At 39.0% G+C, this 15,571-nt stretch overlaps 1 protein-coding gene across 2 annotated transcripts in view; it reads left to right on the top strand.

Moving 5' to 3' along the window:
* Window positions 1-15,054, top strand: part of fmn2a (formin 2a) — a 43,440-nt gene extending 28,386 nt beyond the window's left edge. Inside the window, exons 14-18 of one of the 2 annotated variants that reach the window (XM_058059004.2) lie at window positions 986-1,078; window positions 8,293-8,344; window positions 9,581-9,730; window positions 14,200-14,281; window positions 14,384-15,054. In XM_058059004.2, coding sequence (XP_057914987.2) covers window positions 986-1,078; window positions 8,293-8,344; window positions 9,581-9,730; window positions 14,200-14,281; window positions 14,384-14,410 — 404 coding nt within the window. In that variant the 3' untranslated portion in view covers window positions 14,411-15,054. Of the gene's footprint in view, window positions 1-985; window positions 1,079-8,292; window positions 8,345-8,542; window positions 9,559-9,580; window positions 9,731-14,199; window positions 14,282-14,383 lie in introns of those variants that run through there. The other variant, XM_078787433.1, reaches the window with a different exon arrangement.
* Window positions 15,055-15,571: the final 517 nt, after the last annotated feature.

The raw sequence follows: 15,571 nt of genomic DNA, 5'->3' as shown, positions 1-15,571 counted from the left end.
CATGTTAAATTTAGTAGAATAGGAGATGATTTTGTTCATGATGTCCTGCTTCAATTTTTAAAGTCAACATAAAATAATTGATACTTTTATCTGAGATTGGCAGTGTGCTGTGAGGGTTAGCAAAGCCTTCTCTGCAGGCCTAAAGAAGCAATGATCTACAACTTATCACATATAGTCATTGATGTGGTACAATTTTTTTAGAGTTTTGGCTCTTTCATTGTTCCTTTTTGTAATAATTTTGAGATATTCCATAGTCAAGCACATGGAAATCCAATAAAATGAAATAATGGTCATCTTATGAAGAGAACAGGAAGTTTCGACAGGGAATTCTTATTCTTCTTCTCAAAGCACTGAGCAGCACTTTTCCAAAATTATGTATTTTTCTGCAAGTTTGTCCTCCATATGTCTCTGTCAACAATTCCCCAAACTACGCTCCCGGTCTCATGGATGTGCTAAACCTCTTTTCTGCTAAACCAATCACTTTGATGGAATATATTGTTTTTTCAAACGTCATAATGATCCTTTATTTGAAAGTCATGAAGATTGAATTGCTCACACGGGAGATACACTCCTATCCGCTACGTCCCCCCCCCCCCCCCCGGTGGCGGCGTTGCAAACCGGCCGTGCATAAATACGTCACCACTTGCTCTACCTGCAGAGCTCTTTGCTACCTTAGCAGAATCTGGAGAGTGCTCTAACAGACTTCCGATAAGTAGGGAGGGGCTAAAAATGTCCTATGGAAGTAGCATCGGAAGAGCTGCCATGTGGTTTCTGAATTTAAACACATTTCTAACCGTTCAGGCCTTGTGTAGAAAATACGAATCTTGTGTGTACTTGTAGACACGGCGTGACGGCGTGTTATAAAGTATGTATTCCCAAACAAAACACACAGTGTAACCATGGCGAGGTGTGATGTAGGTGACGGCGTTCGTGCTCTGTGTATCATCACATGGCGCTCATCGTCATCCTGGTTTTTTTTTTTCAGCCTGCTCCAAAGAGACGGACAAAGTATGCAAGCTGTCCTCGGTTGACAACCTGCAGCCCTTCAAGGACAAGATGGACGCCTTTTTGAGCCAAGGTACCGCGATTACTCTCTACCGCGATTACTCTCGCCTGTCACTTTTTGGAGGTACATTACATTTGTTTATTTTATTTTATAAGCATGGTGCAAAATATTCGAAACACCTTCAATAAAATAAATATATAAATATTTATATAAATAAACATTTATATAAATATATAATATATATATAATATTTGTACAAATATACATTCATTTTCTACCGCTTTTTCCTCACGAGGGTCGTGGGGGGTGCTGGAGCCTATCCCAGCTGTCTTCGGGCGAGAGGCGGGGTACACCCTGGACTGGTGGCCAGCCAATCACAGGGCACATATAGACAAACAACCATTCACACTCACATTCATACCTATGGACATTTTGGAGTTGCTAATTAACCTAGCATGTTTTTGGAATGTGGGAGGAAACCGGAGTACCCGGAGAAAACCCACGCATGCACGGGGAGAACATGCATGTGGAACATGTGGAATTGAACCCTGGTCTCAATTCTGCTAACCACTCGACCACCATGCAGCCATAACATGTACAATAAAATATAAAAAATTACATTAATCCAAACTCCCCACAGTGACGGCCGAGGGCGGGAACCAAACCGCGGTCTCCCAGCTGTGAGGTTTGCGCGCTAACCACTAGACCGCCGTGCCGCCTACAAATATACATACATATAATATATAAATATTTATATAAATATATAATAATACATATATATCTATATAGATATATATATATTTATAAAAATATTAATAAGTATTAATAAAATAATAAAATAAAATAATAATATATAATAATTATAACAATATAGTAATATATAATAATAATAAATAAAATAATAAAATATCAATAAAATAAATTTAAATATATAAATATTAATATAATATATATTTATATAAATATTTATATTTATTTTATTGTAGGTGTTTCTAATATTATCTAATATATATATATATATATAAATAGTATAAAAAGTATATATAAAAAGTCTGGAACAGAACCACTGCAAAAAGCAGGGATCTATTATACATTTATTTTCAATTGGCTCGATTTACTTTTATTTTTTCTAATTTTTTCTCATTTATATTCAATTGATTTCTAATTTATGTACTTATTTTTTTATGCATTACATTTTTACAATGTTTAATTTCTTTTCCCGTACAAGCTCGCAGACTGGGCCTTTAATTTTGTCTGTCAGTAAATGGAAAATGAAGAAGAACCCAGTCGCCTCGTTGAACTCTTCTGCTATCTCCGTGCCGATCTAGATCAAATAAACCCTCACAATGAGATGTTTACCAAAAGGGCTGTTAAAACCATGATGGTGATGAATTGGGGGCAAATTATGTGCACCTACTTACCCTTCAAGTACTTGAGTAGTTCATTTTATGCCGTTTCACACTTCTCAATGCACAACTTTAGCTACTCGTTCGTTAGATGCATACTATATAAAGTATTCACTGTAAAAAGCTGTACATTCCAACCCGTCCCCCAAAAAAAAATAAAAAAAATCAGCTTGTTCTCAGATTTCAGACGTCAACACCCCCACCAAACAATGGTTTTCCATGGACTTAGCCTCACATGGTTTCGTTTCAATGAGCCAATATCTCACTGAGAAATCAAAGATTAGACCAAAAGTCCATAAACTGAAAACAGACTTTTTTTTTATTGCTCTTTTTCTTTCCAAACCAGCGTGAGCCGTGTCACTGCCAGCCCTCAGATGTGGTGTGACAAAAACAACCTTAATTAACATACCACTAACTACACTAATTAGAGCTGAGCTTATGCTCATCGTCATTTTATGCATCATAAGAATAAATTCAGTGAGTTGGGTGTAAAGAGAACAAAATGGTTACGTTTCTTGGCAGTAACACTGTTGATGAAAATGACAAGCTTGAAAATTCAGGCAGATACTTGGAGATGCTAGAGGTCTGGCATGGTCCATTTACCCGTCCCTGTCCAAGTACAGGACCTGGGGCCATCACTTGCACAATCCCCAACTGGTATATGACATATGTATTATCAATGTGATCACTCGAACCTCCGGTTAATACCGCCCTCTAGCATTATGGCGGAGAACTGCATGCCATATGCTCAACCTGAACTTGAACCGCTCACGCATGAACACATGCGCAACATAAAAGTGTCACATTTAATGTTGTTTTTGCAGCGCGTTATTAAAAATGACATACACAATAACAAAAATAATAAAGAACGTAGTGTCATGAAAGCAGTGGAGACATTTCTCGACTGTATCCTCGTCATCCTTATATCATTATGATGCAAGGTGGGTGCATGTTACCGTTAATAACCTTGGCTAATTTAATTTAATTTAATTTAATTTAATTTAATTTAATTTAATTTAATTTAATTTAATTTAATTTAATTTAATTTAATTTAATTTAATTTAATTTAATTTAATTTAATTTAATTTAATTTAATTTAATCTGTGTGGACAAGGAATAATATATGTTTTAGTTGGGATGAGGTTGGAATCTGGGTGGTTAGGGGGGTGGGATTTGACTTCTTCCCACTCCCTTTCGAACATATGTACGTTTATATATACATAAGTATTTGTATTGGTTTTGGTTGGTTTGTTGTGCTTTGGATGTTTTTTATGTTCGAAATAAACTAAACTAATGTATAATTTATATATACGTATATCCTAATAAAATATATATTTTTATGTATTTAATAAATTATATGTATTTAATTTAATTTAATTTAATTTAATTTAATTTAATTTAATTTGCAAAAATTTCGATAAATTTGTGAAGAAGCGGTTGGGACGGCTGATGCAATGACCTGGAATTGGGGTAAAGTTATTATATTCCTTCAGGTGCAAAATTATATTTTATACAACAGCAGTATAACATTGTCACCTTTTAAGGTGCAACATATTGTTTGCTATGTTTTTACATAACAAGCCCTTTCACCCCCCCACCCCCCCATCACATTGGCTTAGACCCACGCTACATTTAACTGACTGTGACCAATCGCTCCGAAGGAACACGCCACAGGCTTCGCACCGACTGCTTTTGTATTCAAATGAGGACGTGTAACACGGAGCATATGTGGCTGGGCGGTAAAGCTCGCTGTCCGTTTCTTCAAGCTAGTCTGCAGATGAAAGCTCCTGGCGCCCCCGCTCCCTCCCTTCGCTTCTCTGGTGAGCTCCCTTTCTGGGCTTGAAAGAAATATGGGAGCTCCCGCTTTGATTCACATGACAAAGTTTTCCCTCTGAGAGCATGGATGTTTTGCTCGGGTCGGGATTCTTGGGGTTCCGCCACTGCAGTTGTAGAACGGGGGAGGGGGGGGGCAAACACCAAAACATAACAAAAAACATCCAAATGTCATATTTTTGTTATGTCAGTAATCTCCGAAAGGCTCAGGGGTTAAACTGTTTCTGGCTCCACCATTTTAACCGCCTTTGTTTGTTTTCTGACCATGAAACTAACCGCAGAATAACAGTGGGAGCGGACTTGTTGGCTGTTTGGCCTAGCTTCATTACCCCCCCACCCCCAACCCCCGACCCCTCCTGCTTGCTTCTCTTTGCTGAGCTTTGATGGTCGCTGTCTTTTAGCCTTTTTCGGATAATCTGTTTCTGATGGACATGACCATGAAGTGAGGATCCATCCCACATGTCTTCAAACGACACCTGCAATACATTTGGGATGTTTGGGACAACATTATTGCTAAACTAATGATAATGGGAATAATACGGATAATTGATTTGATTTATATAATTCTTATATGAATACTCAAAACTCTTCACTAATCCTCCCCCTGAGGACTCTAAGTGGGTTTCGAATGGAGGATAAGGGAATCTTCATTGATTCTACCGTTTATCCTCACGAGGGTCGCGGGGGTGCTGGAGCCTATCCCAGCTGTCTTTGGGCGAGAGGCGGGGTACACCCTGGACTGGTAGCCAGCCAATCACAGGGCACATATAGACAAACAACCATTCACACTCACATTCATACCTATGGACAATTTGGAGTCGCCAATTAACCTAGCATGTTTTTGGAATGTGGGAGGAAACCGGAGTACCCGGAGAAAACCCACGCATGCACGCATGAAACTTGATGGTGGAATTGAACACGGGTCTCCTGGCTGTGAGGTCTGCACGCTAACCACTCAACCATAAACTAATGTACATAGTAATATTTTACAGAAAAGGAAAGTGTCAACCTTCACTGCTACATTTCTATGCTAGCCATTAGCTGTTTTCTTTTAGCCTAGCATGTTTTTGGAATGTGGGAGGAAACCGGAGTACCCGGAGAAAACCCACGCATGCTCGAGGAGAACATGCAAACTCCACACAGAGATGGCCGAGGGTGGAATTGAACCCTGGTCTCCTAGCTGTGAGGTCTGCGCGCTAACCACTCGATCGTCATGCCGCCCTAAGGGAATCTTAAAGAACCAAATTATAGAATGAGAATCAGATTGTTTATTCCTGACAACAATACCTAATACAGACATCCGGGCTTATCTGCAGTACCTGCATGCCTACAAGTAAGCGGGTCTTATTACAGCGCAGCTGCAAAAAAAGCACCCTTCCTTTCCCTGCTCGGTCTTTTATACACTCAAGAATGTGTAAGAGGCCGGAGTCCTGGACCAATCAGCTTTCGTCACTGCTTTTGCTTGAACCGCTTTCGTTTTACTCTTTGCTTGAAGAAAGTTTGTTTAAAAAAATGTTATAGATTCTAAATTAGGGATTGGATTGGCAAGACCTGATCGGGTCATCCCTAGTACCCACCTTTAGAGGACTGACAAGCACATATGGGGCAGCATGTCTTTGACCAAAAACCATAGGTAGCACCACAAATGTCATTCCCAACCAATTTGAGTCAAAGTACAAACAGTCCTGGTTCTGCAGTCGTACCTTTTTCTCAAGGAACAAATCAGGATCCTGGTATGAAGACATTTTCATATTATTTGCAGATTTGTCATAATATATTGACGAGCTGTCATCCCGCTGGAATGGGATTGCGGGCTGACGGCTGATTTAGCGGCTTGGCGTCTTGCAGCATAGCGTAGCTCCCACTGGGTTTTCTCGACAAGCTCTTTTAGATGTTGCTCTGGCTTCAATTACACATCGCAACCAGATATTCCCTGGGATAAGAGCTCAACATATATTTGCGCCAGGAAAGTTTATCTGTTCTATCTGGAGTCATGTCTTCAGAAAAAAAAAAAAACCAAAAAACCAGCAACCCTTGAGGAGACGTGACTTTCTTTAGGATATGTCTGATCAGTGACAGTTTAATGTAGCTTTAGCATACATTTATTGACCTGGAGGTGACTGAGTAGACGTCTGGCTGCCTTTTTTGACAAGTCTACGACAGCACATTGAAGATTTGGACCAAAGGGGAAAAACCCACAATCCACATTCTTGCTCTTATATAAACTAAAAGTTCCGAACTTGAACATATGGAGGAAAGAAGAGTTGCCTACAGTAGTTGGATCTAAGAGAGCAACGCTACGTAGACGTTGTGTATTGTTGCGGGGCCGCATCTCCATCACTGGTAAGATGAGGCTTGTCGTCGCTGAAGGCAAACCCCATGCAAAGAGATAAGATTCTGCAACCAGTGGCGATCCCATAGCTCCGTACTCTGGGACTGAACCCCAGTTTTTCCAAGATGACAACCGTTGTTCGGAATTGGCAGCTTCCAAATATAATATTAAGGAATATACCGCTACTGCTCATAACCCAATCAAACAATACATAACGATGAGACAATTCAAGAAACAATACAAGCAGTTGATGTTTGCTAAATACAAGGATGAAGAGTCTTGAACCAGTCATGATGTGCTATATATATCACTATATTGACACTTACTATGGTACCCATTATGGCATTGGATGCTCATATCACCTCGTACTACAGTATGTGACAAAAAATCAATTAAAATGCAAAATAATTCATTCATTCATTTTCTACCGCTTATCCTCGCAAGGGTCGTGGGGGGTGCTGGAGCCTATCCCAGCTGTCTTTGTTCGAGAGGCGGGGTAAACCCTGGACTGCTGGCCAGCCAATCACAGGGCACATATAGACAAACAACCATTCACACTCACATTCATACCTATGGACAATTTGGAGTCGCTAATTAACCTAGCATGTTTTTGGAATGTGGGAGGAAACCGGAGTACCCGGAGAAAACCCACACATGCATGGGGAGAACATGCAAACTCCACACAGAGATGGCAGAGGGTGGGATTGAACTCGGGTTGCCTAGCTGTGAGGTGTGCGCTAGCCACTCGACCACCATGCAGCACTGCAAAATATATTTTTTTAAAAACCCAACTTAAGTTATATCAGGAAAGCAGGAAGTGAAAAAATGTTAAAAATTTAATAATAAAAAAACAAAAAAATATATATATATATTAGGAAAGCAGGAAGTGAACAAATGTAACAGTAACTGATTGTAAAGTACCAGATGGAGGGGTAGGATTTAATAAGCTTTGCTTCTTCCTACTCCTTTCGGACATGTGGAACTGGGAACTGATTATGTGATGCATTCAATTGTAATCTGATGCATGTTCAAATGAAATTAAACCATTACCATTACCATTAAATTGAAACTCTAACTATGAACCACCGATGTTGCTTAGTTGTGCCTTAAATGGTTTATTTATTCTTATTATGTCTACTATATTCAGTAATACCAGTGTAAAGGTGACTATAGGGGTGTTAGTTCATGATTAGAGGGCTTTAATAAGATGAAAAACTGTATTTAAAGTGTGGTAAACAGTGTGTTTTCATGGAAGAATTCACTTGCAAGTGAACCATGACTCCTGTTTGGTGCACACCAGGTTTCGGATGATCCTACACTATCAGAGCAAATGCATCAGAAATGACGCTACATCGTAACCCAGTCCAAATGACCCCGATGTCCTTAAGGTTAGCACCGTATCGGGCTGGAAATGTAAACCAACGGGTCCCGTCCTGTGCAAATGCCGACTTACTCCAGCACCTTCTCGCACACAAATGGCCGCACAGTCATCCGTCTCCATTTGGCGGGTGAGCGCACAAAGAGGCACTTGTGCTATCCACTCCACGCCACTCATTTGTCAGTTGTGCAACAACAAAACCACTTGGTGGCACACCAGCGACCGTGTTGGTTTAAGCGACGGTGGCGGGTGGAATGCTCCTGTACATACAAGTCTTAAACCCCCGGTGAGCTCATCCTGCACGCATTCCATTTTTCCTTTTGTCTTTTCTTTTCAGCCCAAAAGGAGCTGGAAACACGAGAGAAGGAGCTGGCCGACACTCAAAAGACGTAAGTTTCATTAATTCACCTCTCGGATAGACAATTCCTCTTCTTCCATTTCACGGCTTACATAAGACCCGCTCTCATGCGTCAAAGCTCTGATTTGTGAGTTTGGAAGTGGCGGCGACGCGGGATGATGAATACGACAGAGCTTTAAGTGCCGTGTTCTCAGAGGAAAATAATCTTTTCCGCTTTGTCAATATTTAGGGCTTCTGGAGGGAAGGTGCAAGGCATCGTTCCGGGGGCCTCAGTAGACGGGAGGCCACCCCCCCACACACACAACTCCTCGTGCGGTGTCTGCGTTGTTTATCTAAGCGCAGCCAGAGGAGACAGCCTTGGCTCCAGGCTTCTGTTACGGCTGGCCAGGAATGTTCCTACAGCACACTCCAAACAAAGACGACCCAACCTGTCCGACGTATTGATCCACGGCCTCCGCGGTTAACACTTTGACATGTGTCATCCTGCCGCACGAGTACTTCGGATGGATTGTCCTCGTTGGTTACGCCCACTTTTTTTTTTCCTGGCGTACACGTGTACAACAGGCCTGAAAGTACAATTACTACACATACTTTTGCACAACAAATCAAAGTCATTTACATCAATTGCGTCCGCCATCACGTCCGGTTTAACACTAGTCCATGTTCAAACTCTATTCGAGGAAACTGAAGGTATGATTGGATGACAACCAAGTAAAACCATATTGGAGTTTTTAACACTTTCCTTGATCTCCAAACACCACCTTTATATTATCATGGCCGCCAAGTATCTTATTTTGGTCCGACGGGCATTTCCAAAACTTGTAGAAAAAGCTATGCATGCTGGGTAACTTCTGGTACTCCTATGCCCAACATTTTGTTGTGTTGAGAAGGTTGTCAAAAGGAGTTAAGACGCAGGAGTTGACATACTCTTGACTCTTGAGTTCATATTGTTGTTGCAACTAGACTACCCAGCATGCCTTGTGGGCATTTTGAACTAAAATTTTTAAGTTTTGTGTCGTATTTAGTTGTTTATTTGTGTGTTAAATTGCTGTGGATGGATTGTGTTTTCGTTTTGTTGCACCGTGAACAAGTATGCTATTTCTATTTGATGCCACCTATACTTAGATGGTCCCTACGCTAACTTTTTGCGGCCCCACGAGTCAAAACTTTTCCCAGCCAAAAACTGTTTTGTTTTGTTTTTTTCTTTCCCATGCTGTAATATTCTGGCCTGGAAGCTGATGTTTTTATTTTTTATTCTCCTTGTCAGCTTCTTGGAGTTGAGCGTGTCCTTCTCGGTCAAACCCAAAGCAGGCGAGAAGGAGGTCTCTCCCAGCACCCTGTTCAGCATTTGGCACGAGTTTTCCACGGATTTCAAAGAGCAGTGGAAAAAGCAGAATAAGCTGATGTTGAAGGAGCGGTGAGTTTACACAAATTATTCCCATGCTAATGCTAGCTGCCTTACATTCGCTAGAGACTATATATACACGTATATAGATGTATATATATATATAAGACTATAAAAATGTGTCAACCGCTGATAACATCGCGTGATGTAACTCATGCACTCAGCATATTTTGTATGCTAATCCGAGAATGCATGCAAACCAAGTCAAACGTTTGTCTTTTTATTTGTTAACTGAGCAATATACAAATCAAGGCGGACACTAACTGAGATTCCACTGTTTGTTTTGAATTTATTCTTGTGATTTTATTCTGATGATAACGCCATATTTTGGTTGCTAATCCGAGAATGCATGCAAACCAAGTCAAACGTTTGGCTTTTTATTTGTTAACTGAGCAATATGCAAACCAGGGCAGACGCTAACTGAGGTTCCACCGTTTGTTTTGAATTTATTCTTGTGATTTTATTCTGATGATAACGCATGCAGTGTGTTACATCGAGATGCGCCATATTTTGGTTGCTAATCCGAGAATGCATGCAAACCAAGTCAAACGTTTGTCTTTTTATTTGTTAACTGAGGAATACGCAAACCAGGGCGGACGCTAACTGAGGTTCCACTGTTTGTTTTGAATTTATTCTTGTGTTATAATAATTTCCTCCAACCTAATTTCACATTTATTAAGTTTTTTTTTTTAACAAGGTCATTTTTTTTATTTAATATTTAAAGTTATGCTTCTAATATATTTTTCCCTTGGATGCTAACTGAGGTTCCACTGTTTGTTTTGAATTTATTCTTGTGATATAATAATTTCCTCCAACCTAATTCCACATTTATTAATTTTTTTTAAACAAGGTCCTTTTTTTCTTTAATATTTAAAGCTATGCTTTTAAAATATTTTCCCTCATAATACTCTGAATTTATTCTTGTCAAATTCCAGTATATTTGCTCATATGATGACGACTTTTATCTGTCGTTATTAGAACTTTACTCCCCAAGTATTTTGACTTTATTCCCTTCAAATCACTGCTTATTTTCCCTGTATAATTGTATTTTTACAATGTGCCGAGGGCTATTAAAAACCAGTTAGGTACCACAACTGGCCCCTGAGTCGCAGTTTGGACACCCCTAATTTTGATTTTTATGTAAGTATGAAAACGTATTTTTTTAAGAGATATTGGACCTTACTGTAATTCCGTCCTGTATTTGTTTTCCTTGGTTTTAAGAAAGGTAAGACTTTTACCTTTTCAAATGTCATTCCATCTCCCACAGCGTTGTACGTTCACCACGGTGCCCAGAGCCACTCATGAATAACTTAATAGTACATGTTGTGCTTTGTGAAGATCCTATCACGGTCATTGACATTCATGAAGGGAAAAAGACATGAAATGACCCAAATCTTTGTCCTCGCCCTTGTAATGAAAAGAACACACGCAGCATCCACTTGGCTCTCGGTGCTGTGATGGATACACTGATAACGACGCATGTCAACACAAAGCAAATTGGTCCATTATGCCAAGCGAAGATTTGACTGGCGATGTAGTTGTCGTCTTCGGAGAGGCCACATCGAAGGGAGGAAAGAATACAAACACATTTGCAAACATTAACTCTTTGCACTTTGCCCTTAGCCATCATGGCAACTCTCAGTTTGGCTCTTAGACCAAACGTTCATGCAGGTTTCTGATTGTGGGTTGGGAACAGCCCATACGCTTGGACATATATATATATACAGTGAAGAAAATAAGTATTTGAACACCCTGCTATTTTGCTATTTCTCCCACTTAGAAATCATGGAGGGGTCTGAAATTTTCATCGTAGGTGCATGTCCACTGTGAGAGAGATAAACTAAAAAGAAAAATCCAGAAATCACAATGCATGATTTTTTAACAATTTATTTGTGTGATACAGCTGCTAATAAGTATTTGAACACCTGAGAAAATGAATGTTAATATTTGGTACAGTAGCCTTTGTTTGCTATTACAGAGGTCAAACGTTTCCTGTAGTTTTTCACCAGGTTTGCACACACTGCAGGAGGGATCTTGGCCCACTCCTCCACACAGATCTTCTCTAGATCAGTCAGGTTTCTGGGCTGTCGCTGAGAAACACGGAGTTTGAGCTCCCTCCAAAGATTTTCGATTGGGTTCAGGTCTGGAGACTGGCTGGGCCATGCTAGAACCTTGATATGCTTCTTACGGAGCCACTCCTTGGTTTTCCTGGCTGTGTGCTTCGGGTCGTTGTCGTGTTGGAAGACCCAGCCACGACCCATCTTCAATGCTCTGACAGAGGGAAGGAGGTTGTTCCCCAAAATCTCACAATACACGGCCCCAGTCATCCTCTCTTTAATGCAGTGCACTCGTCCTGTCCCATGTGCAGAAAAACACCCCCAAAGCATGATGCTACCACCCCCATGCTTCACAGTAGGGATGGTGTTCTTCGGATTGTACTCTTCATTCTTCTTCCTCCAAACACGCTTATTGGAATTATGACCAAAAAGTTCTATTTTGGTCTCATCTGACCATAAAACTTTCTCCCATGACTCCTCTGTATCATCCAAATGGTCATATGCAAACTTAAGACGGGCCTTGACATGTGCTGGTTTAAGCAGGGGAACCTTTCGTGCCATGCATGATTTCACATCATGACGTCTTAGTGTATTACCTACAGTAACCTTGGAAACGGTGGTCCCAGCTCTTTTCAGGTCATTGACCAAGTCCTGTCGTGTAGTTCTGGGCTGATTCCTCACCTTTCTTAGAATCATTGAGACCCCACGAGGTGATATCTTGCATGGGGCTCCACTCCGATTGAGATTGACCGTCATGTTTAGCTTCTTCCATTTTCTAATGATAGCTCCAACAGTGGACCTTTTTTCACCAAGCTGCTTGGTAATTGCTCCGTAGCCCTTTCCAGCCTTGTGGAGGTGTACAATTTTGTCTCTGGTGTCTTTGGACAGCTCTTTGGTCTTCGCCATGTTACAAGTTAAAGTCTTACTGATTGTATGGGGTGGACAGGTGTCTTTATGCAGCTAACGACCTCAAACAGGTGCATCTGATTCAGGATGATACATGGAGTGCAGGTGGACTTCTAATGGGCAGACTAACAGGTCTTTCAGGGTCAGAATTCTAGATGATACACAGGTGTTCAAATACTTATTTGCAGCTGTATCACACAAATAAATTGTTAAAAAATCATGCATTGTGATTTCTGGATTTTTCTTTTTAGTTTATCTCTCTCACAGTGGACATGCACCTACGATGAAAATTTCAGACCCCTCCATGATTTCTAAGTGGGAGAAATAGCAAAATAGCAGGGTGTTCAAATACTTATTTTCTTCACTGTATATATATATATATATATATATATATATATATATATATATATCACTGTAGCTCAAACCGGCCTCCGTATTGTTTACGTGTTAGACGTGGCATGACGCCGTTCACTGGACTAACAATGCTGGCCTTTTTTGGGTCACTTCATGTGTAATGAACAATAACAATCATCACTATCTCAACGGCCTGAGCACCAAGTCAACAAAGAGCGAAATATGCATACATTTCTACCTAAATTATGGGCTTATTTTCTTACAGTTATGACAATTTTTTCCCCGTCATAATATTACAACAATTCACTTGTTTTATTTTCTTGGATTTTTGTAGTAAATGTCATAAAATTTTGATAAAGTTCTTAAAATATTGCATAATTTTCCTTTTTCTTTTGACATTAGTCTTTTATCGCAATATTACAAGTAAATTAAATGTATTGAAAATGTATTGTTTTAGTCATAAATCAATTATTTTTGATGTACATATTTATATTATATTTAATAATAATATTATATATTAATAATATAATATATTAATATAATAATATTAATATTATAATTATCATACATTATATTCAATAATATATTTATATATTTTTGATTTTACATATGTAATTTATGTTTAATTATTTATTCAGAAATGTATATTATTTTTCTCCTAATATTATTATTCTAGCAAAAATGACTCTTTTGTTCCTGATATTTTGACATTAATTTTTTTCATTTAATTAATTTATTTTAATACATTTTCAGTGTAATATATTTTTGTGTATATAAAATATTGTGAATTTATTTTTCATAAAATGTGTTGCATTTTTCCTCCTAATGTTGTCACTTTCCAATGGTAAAATTAGTATTCCATTATTGACATTGCGATCATTTTTGGTTGTAACTATTTTGTGAATATTCATTCAATTAATTCTTAGCAAATTCTTGAAATATTGCAACATTTTCGACATCATATTATGACTTGTATTTTTTTTATTAGTATTTCCTGTGTATTTCAGTGTGGGCCTCAATCCTCCTTTGCGGTTCACACAAGCAAAGTAAAAAAACGCAGTAGGCTACGTATGATGTCTTATTACGTAGAGTATGATTTCCAGTATGCATCAGTTTATCTGTAAATCTGTAAATGTTTCTGTTATTTCTATCTTTTTATCTCAGGTTAAAAATGGCGGAGGAGTGTTTCAAACAAGCCAAGGAGAAATCTTCCTACAATGTCAAACCTAAACATGCAACTGGAATCGTACGTCATCGTTCTTTTGTCTTATGTCTGCTTTTTCTCCTGCATTGTCGTCTCCTGTGGAAAAAAAAAAAAAAAAGGCTTTTGTTTGTTTGTGCTCCACAGAAAGCAAAGCTGGGCCAGAAGATGTAAAACAGAGAAGACTAATCAGCGAGTCTACTGTGCAAGTACAATCACACATTTTTTACTCCATTTTTTTTTTAAACTTTCTTATCGCCGGTGGAAGAAAAATGAAACTTTGGCTCCTCTTTGGCAGCATTTGTTGAATTATTACATGCAGCAAACTGAAGCCGAGGGGATTAAAACTAGATGCCAGAAAATGCTCTCTGCAAATTTCTAGCAACGTTTTATACGTTGTATTTCATAAGCCATATGCAGACTTTTAGTGTAGCCGGTTTTAGCAGTAAACCAACAGTTTATAACAGGTGTAGATCTCCTTGACAGTGCCTTAACACACACACACACACACACACACACATAAGTGATGTGCAACATGGACTTCGGAGACGTATCAGTTGCAATTCTTTCACTTTCGTATCGTCGACTACTTCATATCCCGGTAGCAGCGCTCAGCACCTCCTCGGCTACGTTCGCGTCCCCCTTAAGGCCGTACCCCCCACCCCCTCCTCACTCACTCTTAAACGGTGTTATTGCTTAATTCATCACTGTCAGCATTTGCTTTATGCGTTAAATCCTCTGCAGCTCTACATTGTGATATGCTAACCAAACACGAGCATCATGTGATTTGACATTTGACATTCCGTATATGTTTTTGACGGTGAAAAGATATTTATTGAATAAAAGAATTTATTTACATTTTAGTTTGGGTGTAATTTTTTTTTTCTTGTTAAAAAAAAAATTATTTATAAATTCACATGAAATAGATTTATTCATATATTGTATTTTTCACATATGCACACAAAGATAAAATGTGTATACTGTATAACATATTGCATTGCACTTTGACTAAACATGGACGGTCTCTTCTCACATGGACAAAAAGGGAGCTTCTCAATTCAAAAAGAATGTTATGTTATGAAAATAGGGGTGGAACGGTACATGTAAACAGATTTACGGTACGGTACCCAAGTGTACAGTGTTCCCACCCGGGACACATGACTTTGTAGCAGGTGTCCATGCAGTAGTGATGATGCCAAGGGGAGGCCAGAGCTTGAAAACCCACAATTTGGTATAATGGCTAAAAACATTCCAATGTAGATACTGTATGCTAAGAAGTTACATATTTAAAGGAATTTTTGTTTTGTTTTGAATATTTGGATAATTTGGACATTG

Source organism: Doryrhamphus excisus, linkage group LG20 (assembly GCF_037039965.1).
Source record: "Doryrhamphus excisus strain RoL-2023G ecotype Guam linkage group LG20, RoL_Dexc_Guam_v1.1, whole genome shotgun sequence".
In the NCBI taxonomy this organism is placed as follows: domain Eukaryota; kingdom Metazoa; phylum Chordata; class Actinopteri; order Syngnathiformes; family Syngnathidae; genus Doryrhamphus; species Doryrhamphus excisus.
The sequence above is the reverse complement of the archived record's forward strand: the minus strand, read 5'-3'. Positions and strand labels throughout refer to the sequence as shown.